General features: G+C 70.2%; 5 protein-coding genes across 6 annotated transcripts in view; 3 read left to right on the top strand and 2 right to left on the bottom strand.

Moving 5' to 3' along the window:
- Nucleotides 1–113: 113 nt before the first annotated feature.
- MAN2B1 (mannosidase alpha class 2B member 1) lies at nt 114–6894 on the top strand. 2 transcript variants are annotated; one of them, XM_088154964.1, is made up of 25 exons: nt 114–248; nt 300–818; nt 1173–1275; nt 1638–1811; nt 2023–2216; nt 2482–2614; nt 2717–2859; nt 3139–3255; nt 3334–3416; nt 3496–3616; nt 3707–3785; nt 3865–3974; nt 4067–4174; nt 4252–4368; nt 4464–4655; nt 4785–4882; nt 4957–5074; nt 5158–5276; nt 5351–5452; nt 5534–5621; nt 5701–5781; nt 5860–6075; nt 6156–6317; nt 6534–6636; nt 6713–6894. In XM_088154964.1, the coding sequence occupies exons 2-25, from the start codon at nt 732–734 to the stop codon at nt 6808–6810; spliced, it is 2946 nt and encodes a 981-aa protein (XP_088011090.1). In that variant the 5' UTR covers nt 114–248; nt 300–731; the 3' UTR covers nt 6811–6894. The 2 variants fall into 2 exon arrangements, with proteins under 2 accessions (XP_088011090.1, XP_088011091.1); XM_088154965.1 differs by lacking the exons at nt 114–248; nt 2023–2216 and having other exon boundaries at nt 787–818.
- On the bottom strand, nt 6887–11436 carry TRMT1 (tRNA methyltransferase 1). The gene is given in 18 exon segments (XM_088154966.1): nt 6887–6968; nt 7282–7393; nt 7604–7682; nt 7685–7722; nt 7804–7881; nt 7993–8100; nt 8209–8294; nt 8393–8527; nt 8607–8676; nt 8778–8861; nt 8938–9086; nt 9174–9286; nt 9374–9489; nt 9707–9894; nt 9977–10062; nt 10183–10238; nt 10522–10750; nt 11138–11436. Coding segments are annotated over 18 exon segments (1827 nt in total). The 5' UTR covers nt 11172–11436; the 3' UTR covers nt 6887–6902.
- Nucleotides 11437–12603: 1167 nt separating this feature from the next.
- NACC1 (nucleus accumbens associated 1) lies at nt 12604–15264 on the top strand. The gene is made up of 5 exons (XM_014893223.2): nt 12604–13506; nt 13785–13961; nt 14044–14149; nt 14247–14344; nt 14621–15264. Exons 1-5 carry the CDS (start codon nt 12618–12620, stop codon nt 14878–14880), a joined length of 1530 nt encoding a protein of 509 aa, XP_014748709.1. The 5' UTR covers nt 12604–12617; the 3' UTR covers nt 14881–15264.
- A 2155-nt stretch (nt 15265–17419) lies between these two features.
- On the top strand, nt 17420–18654 carry IER2 (immediate early response 2). The gene has a single exon (XM_088154950.1). It carries the CDS (start codon nt 17421–17423, stop codon nt 18204–18206), a length of 786 nt encoding a protein of 261 aa, XP_088011076.1. The 5' UTR covers nt 17420; the 3' UTR covers nt 18207–18654.
- A 903-nt stretch (nt 18655–19557) lies between these two features.
- CACNA1A (calcium voltage-gated channel subunit alpha1 A) overlaps nt 19558–20601 on the bottom strand; it is a 31666-nt gene continuing 30622 nt past the window's right edge. Inside the window, exon 47 of the mRNA XM_088154876.1 lies at nt 19558–20125. Coding sequence (XP_088011002.1) covers nt 19682–20125 — 444 coding nt within the window. The 3' untranslated portion in view covers nt 19558–19681. The remainder of the gene's footprint in view (nt 20126–20601) is intronic.

The raw sequence follows: 20601 nt of genomic DNA, 5'->3' as shown, positions 1-20601 counted from the left end.
GCTGTGGTTCGTGTGCACCTGAACAGGGGACGGGCGAGACCCCCAGGACAGGGAGGGACGCGGAGGGGACGGTCCTGGGGGGCTCTGAGGGGGCTCGGGGGGCTCTGTGGGGGATTCGGGCAGGGTGAGGGGCTCCGAGAGGACTCTGATGGTCTGAGGGGCCTCTGGGGAGCTCTGAGGGGAGTCAGGTGTTCTGAGGGCAGTCAAGCGGTCCTGAGGGGGCTCTGAGGGGACTCGGGTGGTTTGAGGTGCTCTGAGTGAACTCTGAGGGATCTCTGAGGGGAGTCGGGCGGTTTGAGGAGCTGTGAGGGGAGTCGGGAGGTCTGAGTGAATTCTGAGGGGGCTCTGAGGGGAGCCAGGCGTTCTGAGGGGACTCTGAGGCACACTGAGGGGTCTCTGAGGGGAGTCGGGGGCTCTGAGGAGATCTCGTCGTGGACGGGGCCTCGAGAGCCGCCACCGTTCATTGGCCGCTGGTCGTTTCCCGCCGTTGCAAGTGCCCTCCCAACGAGCTGTCAATCACGGACGCTCCTCCTCCTCATTGGCTCCTGCTTGTTGTCGTTCCTTCCTCCCACCCCGTGTAGTTCCCTTACGCTCCGCCCCTCAGGGCAGCAGCAGCGAATCAGAGCGCGAGGCGTGGCCGCAGCGCCTTTTCCTGATCGCCCATTGGTTGGTGCGGGTGCGGGGCGGGGCGAGCCGGGCTGAGCCCGCGTGTCATGTGAGGGGGCGCTCACATGACCGCGGGTGTCATGGCGGTGCCCGGGGCGGCGGCGCTGCCGCTGCTGCTCCTGCTCGGGGCGGCCGCGGGCTGCGGGTACCAGGTGGGACCTGGGATACCGGGATTAGGGACGCTCGGAATACTGAGAATGCCTGGGGACACTGGGCAGGCGGGGGGGCTCCGCGGTATCCTCGATAACGGGAACTGGGATAGGCTGGGGACACCGGGAAGGGCTTAGGGGACACCGGAGCGATTTGGGGAAAGGGGAACTGGAAGAACTGGGGTGGACTGGGGGCACTGAGGAAAAGGGAACTGGGGCCACACTGGTTTTGCAACAGCTTCCGGAGCCCAACGGCCACCGCGGGGCAGCGGCGGAGGGTCCCGGGGGGGGGGGGGGGGGGGGGGGGGCGGTTCCGGGGGTCCCGGCCCGGTCCGACGCCCCCCCGAACCCCCCCAGTCGTGTCCCCCGACCCGGCCGGACATGCTGAACGTGCACCTGGTGCCGCACACGCACGACGACGTGGGGTGGCTGAAGACGGTGGACCAGTACTACTATGGGGGTGCGTGGGGACCCCCGGGGACACCGGGGACACGGAGGCTACCGGGGGGGAGGGGACGTCCCCAGGTGGGAGTGGTGTCACCTGAAGGAGGCACACCTGGGGGGGGGATGGTGGGGGTGACGTGGCAGGGAGGCCAAGGAGCACCGAGTGACGCCGGTGGCCCCCGTGGCTGCCCCTTGTCACCCTGGGTTTGTCACGTGCCACTCGCTGTGTCCCCACTGTCCCCTTGGGGGCCAGCACCCCCCAAACCCCCCCCCCCGGGGCTACCTACCGATGTCCCCAAGGTGCCACCGTGTCCCCAGCCCCGAATGTCCCCTCCCCACGGGGCTTTTGGGGTGACCCGGTGCCCCCCGTGCCCCCAGTGCGGAACCAGGACCAGCACGCGGGGGTCCAGTACATCCTGGACTCGGTGGTGGCCGAGCTGGCCGCCGACCCCTCCCGGCGCTTCATCTACGCCGAGGTTGCCTTCCTGGCGCGTTGGTGGCCACAGCAGGACGAGGCCACGCGGAGGCTGGTCAGGCAGCTGGTGCAGGAGGGTACGGAGGGACTGGGGGCACTGGGAGGGACTGGGGGGCACTGGGAGGGACTGGGGGGCACTGGGGTGGGGGTCTGGGCTCTCTGTGACCATGGGGGGCTCACCGAGACTGGGGGCGGGGGGGTTTGAACCAAGAGGGGATTTGGGGTGTCCCTTGAGGGATTTTGGGGTGTCCCCTGAGGGATTTTGGGGTGCTCTCCTCCCCTCCCCAGGCCGGCTGGAGTTCGTCGGGGGGGGCTGGTGCATGAGTGACGAGGCCACGGCTCACTACGGGGGGGCCCTGGAGCAGCTGGCCCTGGGCCGGCGATTCCTGCGCCGCCTCTTTGGCCACTGCGGGACCCCCCGGGTGGCCTGGCAGATCGACCCCTTCGGCCACGCCCGCGACCTGGCCGCCACCTTCGCGCAGGTGGGGCACCCCAAACCCCCCCCCCAGAGTTTCCCCTGCATCCTCAAACCCCCCCGGGATCCCCAAAATCCCCCCAGAGCTTCCTCTGCGTCCCCAAACCCCCGCCGGCATCTCCAAATCTTCCCCCGAGTCCCCAAATCACCCTCGAGATCCCTAAAACCTTCCCAACTTTCTCAGCACCCCCAGAACTGCCCCTTGCCCCCCCCCCCCCCCCCCCCCCGGATGGGCTCTAATGAGGTTTTGGGGACCCCCCATGCCCCCCCAGATGGGCTATGACGGGCTGTTCCTGGGCCGAGTGGACCACCAGGACAAGTGGCAGCGGCTGCAGCGCCGGGAGCTGGAGATGCTCTGGAGGGGGAGCGCCAGCCTGGAGCCCCCCCGGGCCGACATCTTCACCGGTGACCCCCCCCCCCCCCAGGACCCCCAAAATTCCCTCTGTGACCCCCCCCCCCCCCATCCCTGCCGTCCCCGGAGGTGACAGCCCTGTCCCCTGTCCCCAGGGATCCTGCCCAACATGTACAACCCCCCCCCGGGGCTGTGCTGGGACCAGCTCTGCTCCGACCCCCCCGTGGTGGACGGGGACGGCCCCGAGCGCAACGTGGACGCCGTGGTCAGCTCCTTCCTGCAGACAGCGGCCTCGCAGGTCCTGCCAGGGGAAACGGGGGGGCTGGGACCCCCTGGGACGGGGAATGGGGGTCCCATGGGATGCGGTTCCCAAAGGTCCTGCCAGGGGAAACGGGGGCTGGGACCCCCTGGGAGGGGGAATGGGCGTCCCATGGGATGCGGTTCCCAAAGGTCCTGGCAGGGGAAACGGGGGCTGGGACCCCCTGGGTGGGGGGGGGTCCCTGTCCCACCTGGGATGGTGTCCCCAGGTGTCCCCGTGCCCCGGGCAGGGGTCCCGAGCCGTGTCCCCCCTCCCCAGGCCCAGCAGTACCGCACCAACCACATCATCATGACCATGGGCTCCGACTTCCACTACGAGAACGCTCACCTGTGGTTCAAGAACCTGGACAAGCTCATTGCCCACGCCAACGCCCGGGTGAGGGGCTGTCCCCAAACCCCCCCGCAGTGTCCCCAGACCCCCACAGAACCCCCCTGACCCCCCCTCTGTCCCCAGCAAGCCAACGGCAGCCGCGTCCACGCCCTGTACTCCACCCCGTCCTGTTACCTGCGGGAGCTGAACCGGGCCAACCTCACCTGGTGAGGAGGGGACAGGGGAGGGCCCGAGGGGCAGGTGGGACGGACGGACGGACGGATGGACAGCTGGGGTGTCCCCCAGGCCCCTGAAGACGGACGATTTCTTCCCCTACTCGGACGGGCCCCACCAGTTCTGGACCGGCTACTTCAGCAGCCGCCCGGCCCTCAAGGGCTACGAGCGGCTCAGCAGCGGCTTCCTGCAGGTGGGGGGGCACCTGGGGACCCCCTCAGGGTGTGGGGACCCCCTCTGGGGTACCAGGGACCCCCTCAGACGCTGATCCCCCCCTCCCCAGATCTGCAGCCAGCTGGAAGCCCTGGCCGGGCCCGCGGCTCGGGCCGGTCCCTACGGCCCTGGGGACAGCTCCGTGCTCCGTGAGTACCTGAGGGACACCTGGAGGGGGCACTGGGGACCCCCCACACCCTCCTGACGCCCCCTTTTCCCCTCCCCAAGGTGAGGCCGTGGCCGTGGCCCAGCACCACGACGCCGTGGCCGGCACCGAGAGGCAGCACGTGGCCAACGACTACGCCCGGCAGCTGGCCAAGGGCTGGGACGGCTGCCAGGTGAGCCCCACCACAGCGGCCCAGGGCTCCAGGTGAGGGTTTGGGGTGACCCAGTGACCCCCCCCCTTCACACTGTGGCTACCCCTGGGTAGGTGCTGGTGGCCAACGCCCTGTCCCTGCTGGGGGGCACCAAGGAGCCCTTGGTGTTCTGCAACGGCCTCAACGTCAGCGTGTGCCCCCTCAGCGAGGCCACCCCTCAGGTGAGCACCTGGGGGGCTCTGGGGGGGGTCTCCGGGGGTCCCCAGGGTCTGACCCCCCCCCCGTGTGACCCCCCCAGTTCTCTGTGATCCTGTACAACCCCCTGGCCCGGGCCGTGGCCTGGCCCGTGCGCCTCCCGGTCAGGGGCAGCTCCTACGCCGTGACCGACCCTGAGGGCCAGCCCGTGCCCAGCCAGGTGAGCCCGGAGCCTCCCCTGGCCCACCTGGAGCCACCCCTTCCCACCCCCGTGACCTCTGTGACCCCCTCACCTGTCGTTCCCCCCCTCCCCAGGTGATCCCGGTGTCCTCTGTGACCCAGCGGCTGCGGGGTGGCACCGGGGGGGCCCCAGGGGAGCTCCTGTTCCAGGCCTGGGCTCCCCCCTTGGGGTTCAGCACCTTTGGGGTGAAGCAGCTGAGCCCGGGGGGACCCCAGGACCCCCCCAGGTGGCCCTCGGGGGACACGGAGCCACAGATCGAGAACGAGGTGAGGGCACACCGGGGATCTGGGGGGCTCTGGGATGAGTCCCAGCTCCCAGTTAAACCAGTTTGGGGGGTGACTGGGTGGCCTGGGCTGACCCCCCTCTGCCCCCCCCCCCCCCCCCCCATTCCGCAGCACCTGCGGGTCCTGTTCGACCCCGTCACGGGGCACCTGCGCGAGATCCAGAACCTGGCCAAGGGCATCTCCCTGCCCGTGTTCCAGAGCTTTTACTGGTGAGACTGGGATTTTGGGGAGGGGGGTCCCAGCTCGGGGGAGGGACCCCCTGACCTGCCCTGGCCCCCCACAGGTACAACGCCAGCGCTGGGGACTCGGAGAGCTCCCAGGCCTCGGGCGCTTACATCTTCCGGCCCAACGCCTCGGTGCCCTCGCCCGTGGCCAAATGCGCGGCCACGCGCCTGCTCAAGGTGGGCGGGGGTCCCGGGGGGTCCCCGAGGTTTGGGTGGGGGTCTTTGGATGTCGCTGAGTGTCCCTGTGCCCCCCTCCCCAGACCGCAGTGGTGCAGGAGCTGCACCAGAACTTCTCGGCGTGGTGCTCGCAGGTGCTGCGGCTGCGCCCGGGGCAGCCTTACCTGGAGCTGGAGTGGACAGTGGGGCCCATCCCCGTGGGGTGAGTTCGGGGAGGGGTCTCGGGACCCCCAAATCTCCTCTGGGGACCCGCCGGTGACACCCCCGTCCCCCCAGGGACGGGCTGGGCAAGGAGGTGATCAGCCGCTTCCAGACCCCGCTGCGCACGGCCGGGCTCTTCTACACCGACTCCAACGGGCGCCAGGTGCTGGAGCGCAGGTGAGGGGGCTCAGGTGACCCCCCCCGGGACCCCCCCAGGGGCTCTACGGGGCCTCCGTGACCTCTCTCGGGTCCCCCCAGGCGTGACTACCGGCCCACCTGGAACCTGAGCCAGAGCGAGCCCGTGGCAGGGAATTATTACCCCGTGAACACCCGGATCTTCATCAGGGTAAAAGGACTGGACACACCTGGGGTTGGGTTGGACACACCTGGGGCACGCCCCTCACACCTGTCCCCACACCTGGCAGGACCAGAAGGTGCAGCTGACGGTGCTGACTGACCGCTCCCAGGGTGGCAGCAGCATCCTGGACGGGTCCCTGGAGCTCATGGTGAGCTGGGGACACCTTGCAGGGGGGGGACGGGGACACACCTCACGGCAGGTGTGACATCACCTGTGTCCCCTCCAGGTGCACCGGCGGCTCCTGAACGATGACAAGCGGGGTCTGGGGGAGGCTCTGGACGAGCCCGGGGCGGACGGGCGGGGCCTGGTGGTGCGGGGCCGGCACCTGGTGCTGCTGGACACCGTGCAGGCCGCGGCTGAGCAGCACCGGCCACGGGCACAGGAGATGGCGACACCCCCGCAGGTGGTGCTGGCAGCTGGAGAGGGGCCTCACCTGCGCCAGGTGAGCGAGGAGGGGGTGTGGGATCGCCTGCCCCAGGTGTGCAGTGCAGGTCTCCCCCCTCACCTGCCCTCCCCTCGCAGTTCTCGGGGCTGCGTGGGGCGCTGCCCCCCAACCTGCACCTGCTGTCGCTGGAGCAGCGCGGGGTCGGGGCCGGGGTCGGGACCCTCCTGCTGCGCCTGGAGCACCTGTACGAGCAGGGAGAGAGCCACAACGGCTCCCAGCCCGCCAGCGTGGACCTGACGGTGGGAACTGGGGCTGGGGGCTGCAACAGGGGGGGGTTCCTGCCCCATTTCGGGGGTCCCGAGGCTGCTCCGGGGGGTCCAGGATGGCTCCCAGGGTGCGCTCAGCCCCTGGGGTGGGGTTGGGGAGGGGGGCGGCTCTCTGCAAGCTCCCCGTGGTCCGGGTTGGGCTCTGGGGGGTTCTGGGGGGTCTCTGACAGCCCCCCCCACCACCCCCAGACCCTTTTCTCAGCCTTCACCATCACCTCGGTGCGGGAGATGGCGCTGGGGGGGGACGTGCCCCCTGCACAGCGTGTCCCGCTGCTCTGGAACACAGCCACAGGTATGGGGGGACTCGGGGGGCTCAGGGGAGGGTCCTGGGGGTCCCACCTTCCCCCTCACACCCCTCATTACCCCAGGAACCCCCAAACCCCGCCCGGGGCCCCGGCTGGACCCGAGGCACGTGAGGCTGGAGCCGATGGAGATCCGAACCTTCCTGGCCTCGGTGCGGTACTGAGGGGGCTGGGGGGCCCCGAGCCACCCCCCCCAACCCCCCCAAAAACCCCAATAAGTGCATTAAAACCCCCCCCGAGTTTGGTAAGACGTGGTTTAATGGGGGGCATCCGGGGGGGGCTCGTGGGAGTAGCAGCACTGCTCACCTTGGGGACAGGTGCCCTGTGGAGGGGACAATGATTTGGGGGGGGGGCTGGGACTGTCCCAGGACCCCCCCCCCGTGTGTTCACAGACCCTCCCCCCTTATTCCTGGACATCCCCCCCACCCAAATTCCCAGCTCCCTCCTCCTTATTCCCAACCCCTCTTTTATTCCCAGCTCCCCCAATTTTATTTTCCCTTTCTCCCTTTGTTTCCTGACCACCCCTCTCTCTGTGTTCCTGGACACCCCTTCCACTCCCAAACTCCCCCTGCACGTTTTAGGAATCCCCTCCGTATTTTCGGGACCCTCCCCCGTATTTTGGGGCCCTCTCCCACCTCCTTGAAGCGTTTGCAGGGGAATTGTTTCAGCCCGGCCCCATCCGGGCGCTGCGTCCTCTTGTTCTGGAGCCTCTCCCGCTTCTCCTGCAGGGAGGGGGCGAGGCCCCCCCTGGAAAGCCCAGGAATGAGCCGGGGACCCCCCCGGGAAGAGGAGAGGGCGGGGGGAACCTCCCCAAAAAAGGACGGAGTTAGGGGTTCACCCCTTCTCCTGTTTTTTTTTTGGGGGGGGGGTTTATGCCACACCCCGAGCAAAAAAAAGGGGGAAATGCCCCCCCCTTGAGAAGGGTGGGGGGTACCTGAACCCCCAAATCAGTCTCACCCCGGCTTGGCCCTGGCCTTGGGACCCCAAAAAGCCTCGGGGTTCTCGGGGAATCGCTTCAGGCCGCGCTTGCGGGAGCTGGGTTGGCGTCCTCATGGAGGGCGAAGGAAGCCTGGAGCCTGGGAGGGGAGTAGAGGGGGGACTCAGGGGGGTTTGGGGGGCTCGGGGACCCCCACCCTACCCCACCCCCGGGGTCCTACGTGGGCTCCACCGAGAGGATCCGGGCGGCCGGGCTGGAGTCCGGGAGCCGCTCCAGCTTCACCGGGTGGAGCTTGGCCTGGGGAAAACGGGGAAAAGTGGGAAAAAAATGGGGAAAAGGCAGGTGGGAAAGGGGGGGTTCAGGCAGCCTCGAGCTTGGGGAGGGGTCGCCGAGCCCCCTCCTCACCCACCAGCAGCGCATGATGTCCCAGAGTGCGGCGGGCGGCGCGTCCGTCTTGACGGCGTTGCGGCAGGCGTGGGACAGGGAGACCCGGAACCCGGCGTGCAGCAGGGCTGACCTGGGGACAAAGCCGGGGTTTGGGAGGGGTCTCAGGAGGTCCCTGAAGGGGTTTGGGAGGGTCTCCGAGGGGGTTTAGGGGTCCCTGAGGAGTTTTGAGGTCCCCTACCTGAGCTGCAGCAGGGACGGGGTGTTGCTGCGGATGGTGCTGCTCAGCCCGTCCAGGGTGTAGTACAGGGGGACATCGCTCAGCTCCTGCCCCACACCAGCCCCACAGTCACTGCCAGCCCCACGTCTGGGGTGTCCCCCCAACGTTTGGGGTGTCCCCATCCCCGGGCTGTCCCCGCTGTCACCTCGGCGATGACGCTGAGCATCCCCCGCATCCGCGGCTCCGTCGAGAAGCGCCCGGGGCTTCGCTCCAGCGCCGCCAGGATCCCCTCCACAAACGTGGGGTCGTGCAGGGGCTCAGCCCACACCGGGCCCCCCACCTTGGGGGGGGAAAAATGGGGGTTCAGGGCCCGAATTTGGGGTTCTGAGGTGGAGGGAGCAGGGGGTGGCTGCACGCACCTGGTGGCGGTGCTGGCAGAACTCACAGGTGGGACCCACGGGCGGCCCCGTGGCTGTGCTGTACTTGAACCTGGAGGGGATAAACGGGGTCACAGCCCCCCCAAAGGGTCCTGGGGGTTCTCAGAGAACCCCAAAATCCCTCACGGGGTGGGGAAGGCGGGGGGGCCGTACCCGCTGCCGTGGCTCGTGGCCCTGCCCAGGCGCTGCAGGTGGTGGGAGCCGCAGCCCACGCAGTGGAACACCAGCGCCTGTTTGCTGTGGGGAAACCGGGTCAGGGCGGGTCTGGGGGGAAGCAGAGACCCCCAAAACCCCCTCGGGAACCCCCCCTCACCTGGCCGAGGCCTTGACCTTGGCCTGGCCCGTGAAGACCCTGACGAAAACACGCACGTAGAAGTCGGCGCTGACCGAGAGCAGCGGCACCACGAAGCGCTGGTAGCAGTTGGCGCGGAGGTCGAGGCTGTGCAGGATGATCCTCAGGGCCTGCCGAGGGGACAGAGGGGACACGGGGACGTGGGACAGGCCCTGGAGCCCCCTCCCCCGGGTCAGGGCAGCCCCCCCAGCACTGACCATCTCGTGGCAGAACTTGCCCTTGAGGGACACGGCGCCGTATTTGCTGTAGCACGTCTCGGCGCTGTTGCCGGCCATCACCGCCATGTCCGTGCAGGTCACGCACAGCAGCCCTGGCAAAATCGGGGTTCGGGGGGGGTTCCGGGGGATCCAGGGGGTTTGGGGGGGTCCCTCAGAGCCCCCCCCCCCCCAGAACTCACCCCCCTCGCTCACGGCCTGCACGGCCGCGTCCAGGAAGGGCGCAGGGCTCCCGTAGGGGTCCAGGTCGATGACGTCGAACGGCTCCCGCTCGGCTTTGCTCTGGTACATCAACATCCTGGGGGGAACAGGGGGGTCCCCACAGACCGCGGGGGTCCCTCAGCATCCCCCAAACCCCCCCAGGACAGCCCCCAGCCTTTGTGACCCCCTCACTGCCTGCGCAGCCCTGGCGTGGTCCCAGCTTAGGGGGCCAGGAGGGTCCTTGATGCCACTTGGGGACATCGGGACCAGTTCCTGGGGTCACCCCCTCGTTCCCCGGGTGATTTTGGGGTTACCTGGCATCGGCCAGGCGGGGCGTGACGAGCTCCCCGACGCCGTTGAGGGCCACGTTCCGGGCCATGAGCGCGGCCGCCCGCGGGGAGCAGTCGCTGGCCACGATGGCCCCGAGCCCCGGCACCTCCCGGGCGAAACGCACCGAGCGCAGCCCCGAGGCTGCCAGAGCCTCCAGCACCCGCAGACCCCCCTGGGGGCACAATGAGGGGGTCAGGGGGGGATTCAGGGGGTTTTAGAGACCCCCCCCAGACCCCCCCAAACTCCCCCCACACCTCACAGGCCTCTCCTGGCCGAGCTGTCCTCGGGGTCTCCCCGGCCTCGGAGCTCCCCTCCTGCTCCTCCTCGCCGGGAAGGACGACTGGAAAAGAGGAAGGGGCTGAGGGAGAGGCGTGGGTACCCCAAAAATGGGGTCTGAGGAGATGGAGGAGGGAGTATGGACCTCCTCGGGGTTGGGGGGAGCCCCCAAAAGCTGCCGTACCCCGAATTCCTTTGGGGCGCAGCTGGAGCCGTGCGAATTCGGTCAGGACGGCGCAGCTGGGGGGGAGGGCAGGGGGGTGTCAGGGATCCCCCGAGGGGGGCGGTGACACCCCCAAACCCCCCCAGGCCCTCCAGGGCAGCCCAGAACCACCCCCAGGATCATCCCAGAGCCCTTAAAATCCTCCTGGGATAACACGAGGGTCATCCCAGGACTCTCCACAGCCCCCCGGATTCCTCTCAGCATTTATCAGTATATCCCCAAATTCTCCTGTGAAAACTCCGAGACCCCCAGAGTGCCCAAGGACCCCCCCAGATCCCCCCCCGAACCCTCCTGGCTCACGTGAGGTCGCGGTTGAAGCCCTGCACGGGGTTATAAAACACCTCGTTGGCGTTGGGGAACACGATGGTGGCGCGGCCCTCGGTGATCAGCGTCTCCTCGGGACCGGGGGTGCCCCCCTCGCTTTGGGGGGGTCCCCCCGAGCCCGGCGGGGCCGCGGAGCCGTTGGGGGAAGCGCCGTCCATGGTGGGGGGGACCGGAGGGGCTCTGCAGAGGGTTCTGAGAGCGACAGCTGTGGCGGGGAGGGGTTACGGGAGGGGTGCGGCCGGCCCGGAGCGGTTTTTGGGGGAAAAACCGGGCAGTTTGGGCTCGCTCCCAGAGGGAGGGAAAAGGGAGAAACCCCCCCAGGAAAAAGGAAGGAAGGGGCGGGGAACGGGAGGAGACGAGACCCCGCAGGCGGCGGGGAGGGGGTGAAAGCGGAACCCCCGTGAGAACGGGGAGACCCCCCCAAAAACGGGACCGCGAGGGACACCGCGCCCCCTCCCCTCCCCAGCACGTGGCGCGGGCCAAGACCGGGGGGGCTACACCGCGCCCCCCGCGAGTTCCGCCCCGGTGTCCCCCCGTGTCCTCCGGCCCCTCCTTGTCCCCCCATGTCCCCCTCTCGTCCACCCCCGCTCACCCGCGCGCGCCGCCCCGCGCGCCGCCCCGCGCATCCCCCGCGCCGCCCCTCACATGGGCGCCGCCATGTTGCGCAGATCACGTGACTCCGGCGACCGCGCAGGGTCGAAAAACCTCCGCCCGCCCCGGGAAAGGGGCGATCGTGCGGCGGAGCCTCCCGGCAGCGGCGCTGAGGAGCCGATCCCGCCGGAGCCAGCCCGCGGGGCGCGGAGGGTCAGGACCCCGCGCGTTTCCTGCGCGTTCCCCGCGTGTTTCCGCGTCCACCCCCTGCCCACCTGCGTGCGGGCACCGGCGGGTGGATGATTCGGCGCTCGGCTGGTCGCGCAGGCGCGCTCGGCGCTCGGCGCTCGGCTGGTCGCCCCTGCCGCACAATGAATGGCCGCTGAGCGCGGCGGCACCGGGAGCGGCTCCGGGAGCGGCCGCGGCCCCAGCGCAGCCCCCCCGGCCCCCGGTAAGGCGGGGACCCCCCGGGCCCGCCCCAAACCCGCCCCCCGCCCCCCTGTACCGCTTCTCCGGCGCCGCTTCCTTCCCCCGCCGGGCCCGGTGAACCCCCCCCCCCCCCCGCCCGTTCTCCCGGGCCTGCGGCGCCTCCGCCCCCCCCGCGCTGGGGATCCCCCGGTTCTCCCGGGATGCCGCCCCTTCTGCTCCCGGTAATGGGGGGGCTGCTGTGTTCATGCCCCCCCCTGCGGGGATTGGGGTCCCCTCCTGTTGTAGCCCCCCCAGGGTTGGGGGTTTAACGGACGCCCCCAAAAATTTGGGGCCCCCCCGTTGTCACCTCTGAGGGTTCGGGTCCCCTCCCCTGCTGGAGACTGGGGTCTTCTCTGTCCCCACGCCAGGGAGTGGGGTCCCTTTTGATGAACCCCCCCCGTGTTTTGGGGTCCCTGTGCTCCTCTTCCCCCCCCCCCCCCCCCCCCCAGCTGGGGGATTTCCCGGAATTTGGGGCTCCCCGGACTGGGGGATCCCGCCCCATTTCCCTTGGAGGTCTCCCCATGTCCCCCCAGTCCCCAGATCAGGTTTGGGGCCTCCTTCCTCCCCCAAATGGGGGGAGTATTTCTGTTTCTCCCCCTCAGAATTCTGGGGCTCCCTTGTCCTTTACACCCCGGAGAGTCCCAGGGCTGGGGACCCCTCAGAGCCCCCCCGGCCTTGGCAGGGACCCCCTGGCCTGGCCCCCCCCCCTGTTCTAGGAGGGTTAGAGGGGAGGAATTGGGGTGACCCCGGGTTGGGAGCTTTGTTTGACCCCTGTCTTTTCTCTGTCCCCTCCTGTCCTCTCCCTCACCGTGTCCCTGCTCTGCTCTGGACCCCCCTCCATGTCCCTGCCCTATTCCTGGTGTCCGTGTCCCCCTGATTCCTCGTGTCCTCATTCCCTGTCCCGCTGTCCCCACATCCCCCTGTGTCCCCCCATTCCCCGTCCCCCATCCCTCTGTCCCCTCGCTGTCCCCCCGTGGTGTCCCCGTCCCCGCAGGCCCCCCCCGGCCCCCGCCATGGCGCAGACGCTGCAGATGGAGATCCCCAACTTCGGGAACAGCATCCTGGAGTGCCTGAACGAGCAGCGCCTGCAGGGGCTCTTCTGCGACGTCTCCGTGGTGGTCAAGGGCCACGCCTTCAAAGCCCACCGGGCCGTGCTGGCCGCCAGCAGCTCCTACTTCCGAGACCTGTTCCACAGCTCCAAGAGCGCCGTGGTGGAGCTGCCGGCGGCCGTGCAGCCCCAATCCTTCCAGCAGATCCTCAGCTTTTGCTACACCGGCCGCCTCAGCATGAACGTGGGCGACCAGTTCCTGCTCATGTACACGGCCGGCTTCCTGCAGATCCAGGAGATCATGGAGAAGGGCACCGAGTTTTTCCTCAAGGTCAGCTCGCCCAGCTGCGACTCGCAGGGGCTGCACGGCGACGACACGCCGGGCTCGGAGCCGCAGAGCCCGGTGGCCCAGACCTCGGCGGCGCAGGGCTGGGCGGCCGCTCTGCCGCTGGTGTCGCGGGTCAAGACGGAGCAGGGCGAGCCCGACGGCGTGCAGTGCACCTTCGTGGTCAAACGCCTCTGGGACGGGGCCCCCAAGGACAGCGGCGGCAACGGCAGCCGCAAAATGGCCAAATTCTCCGAGGCGGCGCCGCGCCCGCCGCAGCCGCCCGGCAACGCCAACGCCGCCGCGGCCACCGCGGCCACCGCGGCCACCCCCGCGCCCGCCCCCGCGCCCGGCGCCGACCAGACCAGCCCCGGAGGAACCTCCAGCGCCTACACCAGCGACAGCCCCGGCTCTTTCCACAACGAGGAGGATGAGGAGGAGGACGCGGGCGAGGAAGGCTCGGACGAGCAGTACCGGCAGATCTGCAACATGTACACCATGTACAGCATGATGAACGTGGGGCCCGCAGGTGAGGCCCGGTGGCGTTTGGGGACAGGTGTGTGGCTCACGCGAGGCCCCCGCACCCTTTGGGGCACGGTCAGGGTGTGTGGGCGTGGACTGCTGGGGCTCCGTGCCCCCCCCTTTTCCTGTGTCACCCCCCCCAGGTTTGAAGGTGGGACCCCCCCCCTCACCACCGCAGTGTCCCTTTCCTGTCCCCCGTGACCCCTCAGGGGTGGCTCCAAGCCTCCTGTAACCCCCAAAAGAGCCCTCCCTGGGGCCCTCCCTGAGACCCCCGTGCCCCCCCAGCCGCGGAGAAGGTGGAGGCCCTGCCCGAGCAGCCTCCCCCGGAGCCCCGTGCCCGCGCCCGCCTGCGCCAGGACCTGGCGTCGCTGCCGGCCGAGCTCGTCACCCAGATCGGGAACCGCTGCCACCCCAAGCTCTACGACGAGGGCGACCCCGCCGAGAAACTGGAGCTCGTCACCGGTACTGGGCCGGGCACTGGGGGGGTTCCAGCGGGGTTTTGGGGACCCTGCTGACCCCTCCCGTGCCCCCCTTCCCTTCCCAGGCACCAACGTGTACATCACACGGGCGCAGCTCATGAACTGCCACGTCAGCGCGGGCACACGGCACAAGGTGCTGCTGCGCCGCCTCCTCGCCTCCTTCTTCGACCGGTGAGCGCCCCCGAGGGCTCCTCCACCCCGATTTGGGGGGTCTGGAAGGGTTTTTGGGGGCGGGGGGAGGTTCAGCACGGGTTTTGTTCCCTCCCAGGAACACGCTGGCCAACAGCTGCGGGACCGGGATCCGCTCGTCCACCAACGACCCCAGCAGGAAACCGCTGGACAGCCGGGTGCTGCACGCGGTCAAGTGTGAGTGGGGGGCACGGGGGGCACCCCTGGGGGTCTTGGGGGGGTTCTGGAAGGGGCAGAAGGGGCTCAGCATTAGAGGGAGAGGGGACAGTGGGAAATGGGGAGGGGGGGGGACCGCAGAGAGGGGACGAGACCGGGCAGGAGCGGAGACCCCACCGAACCTCCCCACCCCAAAACACCTCACCCAAACCTCTCCCCGTGACCCCCACCACGCTCGGGGTGCCCCAGGCCCTCCCCACGCCTCAACCCTGTCCTCACACGTGTGTCCCCTCCCAGTTTACTGCCAGAACTTCGCGCCCAACTTCAAGGAGAGCGAGATGAACGCCATCGCGGCCGACATGTGCACCAACGCGCGGCGCGTGGTGCGCAAGAGCTGGATCCCCAAGCTGAAGCTGCTCATGGCCGAGGGCGACTCCTACACCTCCTTCATCAACGACACCGGCAAGCTGGAGCCCGACATCATGGGCCCCGAGCCCCCCTTCGAGGCGGGGGGTCCCGAGCCCGAGGGGGGCCCCGCAGGGGAGGGGCTGCAGTGACCCCCCCCCCCCACCCCGGCCGTGGGGAACCCCCCCAGTGGGGAGGGGAGGCTGTGCTGGGGAGGGGGGAAGGGGCTGGATCCGAAACTGGGGGGGTTTCCCCCCCCTCTTCTTCTCCAGGAATCCCCTCAAGGAATAGGGAACCCCCTCCCCAGACAGGGCCACTCCACAGTGAGGGTGTAGGGACCCCCCCCGTGGGACAGGGAGCCCCCTCCCCACCGTGGACAGCGTCCCACCAGCAAGGGACCCACGTGGTTTAGGGACCCCCCCCCCCCTCCTCCCAAAAAACGGGCACCCCCAGGGGCAGGGACCCCACAGTGAGGCCCCGGTGGGTCCTGTCCCCTCCTCCCCCAGGATTTGGGGGGTTTTGGGGGCTTTGGGGGGGAGGGGGGGGGGGGCAGCAGCGTCTCGGCACAAGCGCAGCTGCCCCCCCCCCCCCCAGATTTGAGAGGGGGGCCATGGTGGGGGGGGGCTCAGTTTGGGGTCCTGTGCCCCTCCCCAGGGCCCCCCCCCGTGCACCCCCTGTCCCCTCCAGGGCCGCTGTCCCTGCAGGCACCCGCATGTGTGTCCCCCCCGTGTTCCCCCCCCCCCCCAGGGACCCCCATCGCTCTGGGCAGCCCCCCCTGCCCCCCCCCCCCCGCATGTGTCCCCCTGGTCCCCTGTGTCCCCCCAGGTCACCTGTGCCCCCCCCCGCCCAGGTCACCTGTCCGTGTGTGTCCCCAGGTGTGTGTGTGTGTCCCCCCCCCCAGCACAAAGGGGGGTGTCACCTGTCTGTGTGTCCCCCCCCCCCAAGGAGCCGGGACTGCCAAATTGTGTGGGGGGGGTCTCCCTTATTGGGGTCTGTGCTGGGGAGGGGACAGGTGTGTGTGACCTGGGGTGGGGGGGGAACCCCAGAGAGGGGTGGGGGGGACACGGAGCTCCCCCCCCCTCCCAGGGCTTCGCTCCGGCTTCGCTCCAAAGGGGAAACTGAGGCACAGTTTGGTGACCCCCCCCTCCCCCGCCGTGTCCCATGGAGTGGGGTGGGGGGGGTCACCAGGAGCGGCCCCCATCCCGCTCAGCCTCGGGGGGGGGGGGTCCGGGGGGAGTCCCCAGGTGTCCCCAGGTGTCCCCAGGTGTCCCCATTGCCCACCCCCCCCCCCAGGTCTCCTGACGTTTGGTCAAGTGCCTTACCCGCCCCTCCCCCTGGGCTCCCTGCGCGTCTCCGCTGCCCCCCCAGACCCCCCCCCCCCTTGTCCCCCCCAGCATGGGGTGGGGGCGCAGGGACCCCCCCCCCTCTCCAACCCCCCTCACTCTCCCCCTCCCCGTGCCTCAGTTTCCCCTTTCCCGAGTTCTGCCGGTCTCACCCTGCCCGGGGTGGGGGGGGGAGGGAGTCCCCGCTGTACCCCCCCCTCCATCCCCCCCCACCCAAAATCGGGGTCCAGCTCCTCTCTTTGCTGTACAGAATTGAGGGGGGGGGGCGGCGGCTCGGCAGCATGGACCCCCCCCCTCCCGTGCTTGCGCTTCCCCCGGGCCCCCCCCCCAATGTCTGTCCTGTGTAATGAAGTGCCAAGACCGCCCCTCCCCACCCCGGAGACCCCCCCAGGGGCCCTTCTGGAGCCCCCCCAGACCCACCAGGACCCCCCGGGACCCCCCCCCAACCCCCGAGCCCCCCGACGCTGGAGGTTGCACATGAACTGCTGTTGGGCGCGAGGGAGCGTGTGAATAGTGAAAATAAACACAGAGTTTGTAACAGCCGCGGCCCCGGGGACCCCAAAAAACGGCCCGGGAGGGGGAGGGGGAGGTGGGGAATGATGGGGAGGGGGTTGGGGGTCGCGCAGGGCTGGCCCCGCCCCCTTTTTGCCCTTATTTGGGCATGCGGAAGCGCCGCTTTCCCGCCCGGGCGCGAGCGCGGCCACGCCCCTTTCCCCTGTGGCGTCACCGTTCCCTTATATGGGCATGGAAACGGCGGGGGCGGGGCCGGGGATCCCCGGGAAACGCGGGGAGGGGGGACACGGGGGGGACACGGGGACCCCCCAACACACATGGGGGGCACAGGGAGCCCCCAACACACGGGGGGACACGGGGACCCCCCAATACACTTGGGGGGCACAGGGAGCCCCCAACACACGGAGGGGAACAGAGACCCCCCCCCCTCCCCCCAGGAACATGGCAGGCAGCGCACGGACCCCCCTCAAACCGGGGGGATGCCACAGGGACCCCCACCCAATCTGGGAGGGAGGGGTCACACGGAACCCCAATCCATGGGGGGGTACAGAGACACTCCTCCCTAATTCCACGGGAATTCCAGCCCCGTCCCCCCGCATTTCCAGGGGAATTCCAGCCTCCTCCCCTCAATTCCACGGGAATTCCAGCCCCGTCCCCAACCCCTTTTCATGGGAATTCCGGCCCCCTCCCTTCGGGCACGGCCCCCCCCGGACCCATTTCCGTCCCCGGCGCCGCCGAGGCGCTCGGAGCCGCCCCGGGGCCGGATGCGGTGGCGGAGCGGGGGCAGGACCGGGGGGGGGGGGTGGGGGGCGGTCCCGGAGAGGCCGCGGGGCCGGATGCGGTGGCCGGGGGGGGGGGAGCGCGGGGGGCCCGGCCCGGTACAAGAAGCGCTGCGGGGCCGTCCCGGCTCAGTCCCGGCCATGGAGGAGGCGCAGCGGCTGCTGACGGTGTCGGTGTGGAAGCTTTACCGGTGCCGGGTGCGGCGGGGCGGCCTCCGGCTGCACCGGAGCCTGCAGCTCTCGTTGCTCGTCCGCGCCGCCCGGCACCGCTACCTGAGCGCCCGCGCCGCCGCCGAGACCCCCCCGGCACCGGCTGAGCCCTGCGGAGCGACTCCCGAAACGGGGGGGGACCCCAGCGGCGACCCCCGCAACGCCCAGGGCCCGAACGAACCCACCGGGGAGCGCCCGAACCGAGCGACCCCCGGGACCGAGCAGGAATGGGGGAACCCCCCGAGAGACTGGACCGGGAACCACCCGAACCGACCGACCGGAGCCCCCTGCAGTGAACGGGATCGGGGGTGCCCCCCCGGCCGACCGACCGAGAAGCCCCCGAGCCCCCCAACCGGAGCCAACCCGGCCCTACGGACCGTTCCGGACCCCGCGAACCGGGACCGGGACCCCCCGAGCGCTGCCCCCACCCCTCCCCGGCCCGCCGGAGCTCCCCGGGCCGGGCAGAAGCGACGGAGCAGCGGCTCAGCGGAGCCGGGACCGGGGCCGGTACCGAGCAAACGGGCTCGGCTGGAGGCGGAGGCGCCGCCGCTGCCCCCGGGGCCTCCGGGACGCTGCTCGGGGCCGCCCGCGGCCGCTTTCGGCTTCCTGGTCCGCGCCGTGGGGGCGTGCTGAGCCCTCCGGGGACCCCCATGGACACTCCGAACCGGTTCTGGAAGCCACCCGGACACACGGAACTTAACGGGGATCCCCCCCCGGACACACGGAACTTAACGGGGATCCCCCTCGGACACTCGGAACCGGTTCTGGAGCTCCCCCGGGACACACGGAACTTAACGGGGATCCCCCCTGGACACACGGAACTTAACGGGGATCCCCCTCGGCCACTCGGAACCGGTTCTGGAACTTCCCGAGACACACGGAACTTAACGGGGATCCCCCCTGGACACACGGAACTTAACGGGGAGTCCCCAAACTGGTGCGGACCCCACCGGGTGGAACGGAACCGGGACCTGCGGACTCTCGGGGCTCTTGGTGGGGAGGGCTCCAGGCTGGCCCTGCCCCCTCCCCCCCTTTAATTGTGCTTAATTATTATTTCGTTAGTCGAATTAAAGTGGGTTTTGTGCAGCCGCTGCCTCGGGGGAAGTTTGGGGGGGGGTACAGAGGGTTTGGGGGTGTCCGCTGGATCCTCTGACGGGTCGGGGAGGTTCGGCCCAAACTGAGGGGGGGGTTCGGAGCGCTGGGCCTCCCCCCTCGCCTCTTCCTGCCTCAGTTTCCCGCCCGAGCGGGACTCGGGGGCGGGGAGGGGGGGGAGGAATATCCGGCACCTGCCCCGGGGGTGGGGGGAACCCCGGGAAACCGCCCCGGTTCCGGGAACAGCACGAGCGGGGGAGGGCGGTGCGGGGTTCCCGGGGTGTCCCGGGGGGGTTCGGGCCAGCGGGGGTGAGTGTCCCCCCCTCCACCCCGTGCTGTGTCCCCCCCCGCCCCGATCCCGGGAAGGAGCGAGACGGGCTCGATCCAAAATTCCTTTTTTTTTTAATGATTCTGGTTTGGGGACTTTTCGGGTTCGGGTTGGTTCTCCTTTTTTTTTTTTTTTTTTTTTTTTTTTTCTTTTTTTCGCCTTTTTTTGTCTTTGATCTTTTATTTCTGGTTTCGGTAACTCGGTTCATGCAATGGCGGCGGCCCCGGTTCCGCCGCCTCCGTGCCTCGGGCGGGGCGGGCCGGTGCCCGTTCCCGGTGCCCGTTCCCGGTGCCGGTGCCCGGTGCCCGTTCCCGCCGTTCCCGGTGGCGGTACCCGGTACCCATCGGAGGTACCGGAGCCTCCCGGGCTGCGCTCCCGGCCCGGCTGCTCCTCCCGGCCGGGGGCTGTCCCCGGGCGTGGGGAGGTTCGGGGGGTCCCGGGGAGGGGGGGGGCGGGGGGCTCGGGGATCCCCGGGGCCGCCCCCCCCGCGGCGGCGGCGGCTCCTCCAGATGATAAAACTCATCCATAGCCCCGGGAGCGGGCGGGGAGGGGGGGGGGGGGGTGCGGTGTGGGTGGCGATTTCCACCCCCCCCGGCCGCGACACGCCGCGGCGCGTGCGCGCCCTGTCGCGATATATCGGCTACGTGCGCGCCCTGTCGCGACACGTCGTCGGTGGGAGGCCGGGCCGCTAGCAGCAGTCATCGTCCGTCTCGCTGTAGGGGTCGCGGAGGCCGGGCCGCCCCTTGCCGGCGCCGTGACCCGGGTAGTAACCGTTCGGCAACCGCCGGACGGGCCGGGGGGGCGACGGGCCGGCACCTCCGGGGGCGCGGGGGGCGCGTCCGTCGAGCGGCATCGACATCGGCGGCGGCTCGGGGTCCCGGCGGGGCCCGCGGGGGGGCTCGGGCCAGCGGGCGGCGGGGCGGGCGGCGGGGCGGGGGTCGGCGGGCGGCGGAGGGCGGCGGGGGCCGCGGGCGGGGGGCGGCGCGGCGGGCGGGGGGCGGCGGGCGGCGGGCGAGTACGAGACGTGGGGTCGCGGCGTGGCGGGGGTCGGCGGGAGTTGGCGGCGGGCGCGCCGGGGGGTGCTGGTCCCGGACGTGGAGAGCACCGGGGAGCCGCTGACCGAGCTGCTGCCCTGCAGCGACAGCGACACGGGGTGGCGGCGGCGGGGCGGGGGGACACGGGCAGGGTGAGGGGACATTGGGGACATTGGGGACATTGGGGACATGGGATTGGAAATGGGGGCCCGGGGGCGTCGCAGCCATAGGGAGGGGTGGGGGGACACAGCCACGGGCCATGCAGGCACGGGGGGGGGGGACAAACAGAAGGGACAGAGGTGACACGGGGGGCGCCGGGTCCCCCCAAAAGCACTCGCAAGGCAAAGCTCGGGGTCGGGGGGGAGGGAGGGAGGGGCAGCAGGGACGGGGATGGGGGAAGCGGGAGCTGGAGAAGTTTGGAAGAGTCAGCCCGGGGTGGGGGGAACTCGGTACCCCAAATCTGGGGGTGCTGGGGAGCGTTATCCCCCCCCCACATGGAGGGGAGGGGGTTTGGGGGTGAACCCCCAATTGTTCCGCGTTTGGGGGAGTCTGGTGGGGTCCTCGCCCTGCACGA

Source organism: Sturnus vulgaris, chromosome 33, assembly GCF_052056855.1.
Source record: "Sturnus vulgaris isolate bStuVul1 chromosome 33, bStuVul1.hap1, whole genome shotgun sequence".
NCBI classification, from domain to species: Eukaryota; Metazoa; Chordata; class Aves; order Passeriformes; family Sturnidae; genus Sturnus; species Sturnus vulgaris.
Note: the sequence above shows the minus strand (reverse complement) of the source record. Positions and strands in the feature narration are given on the sequence as shown.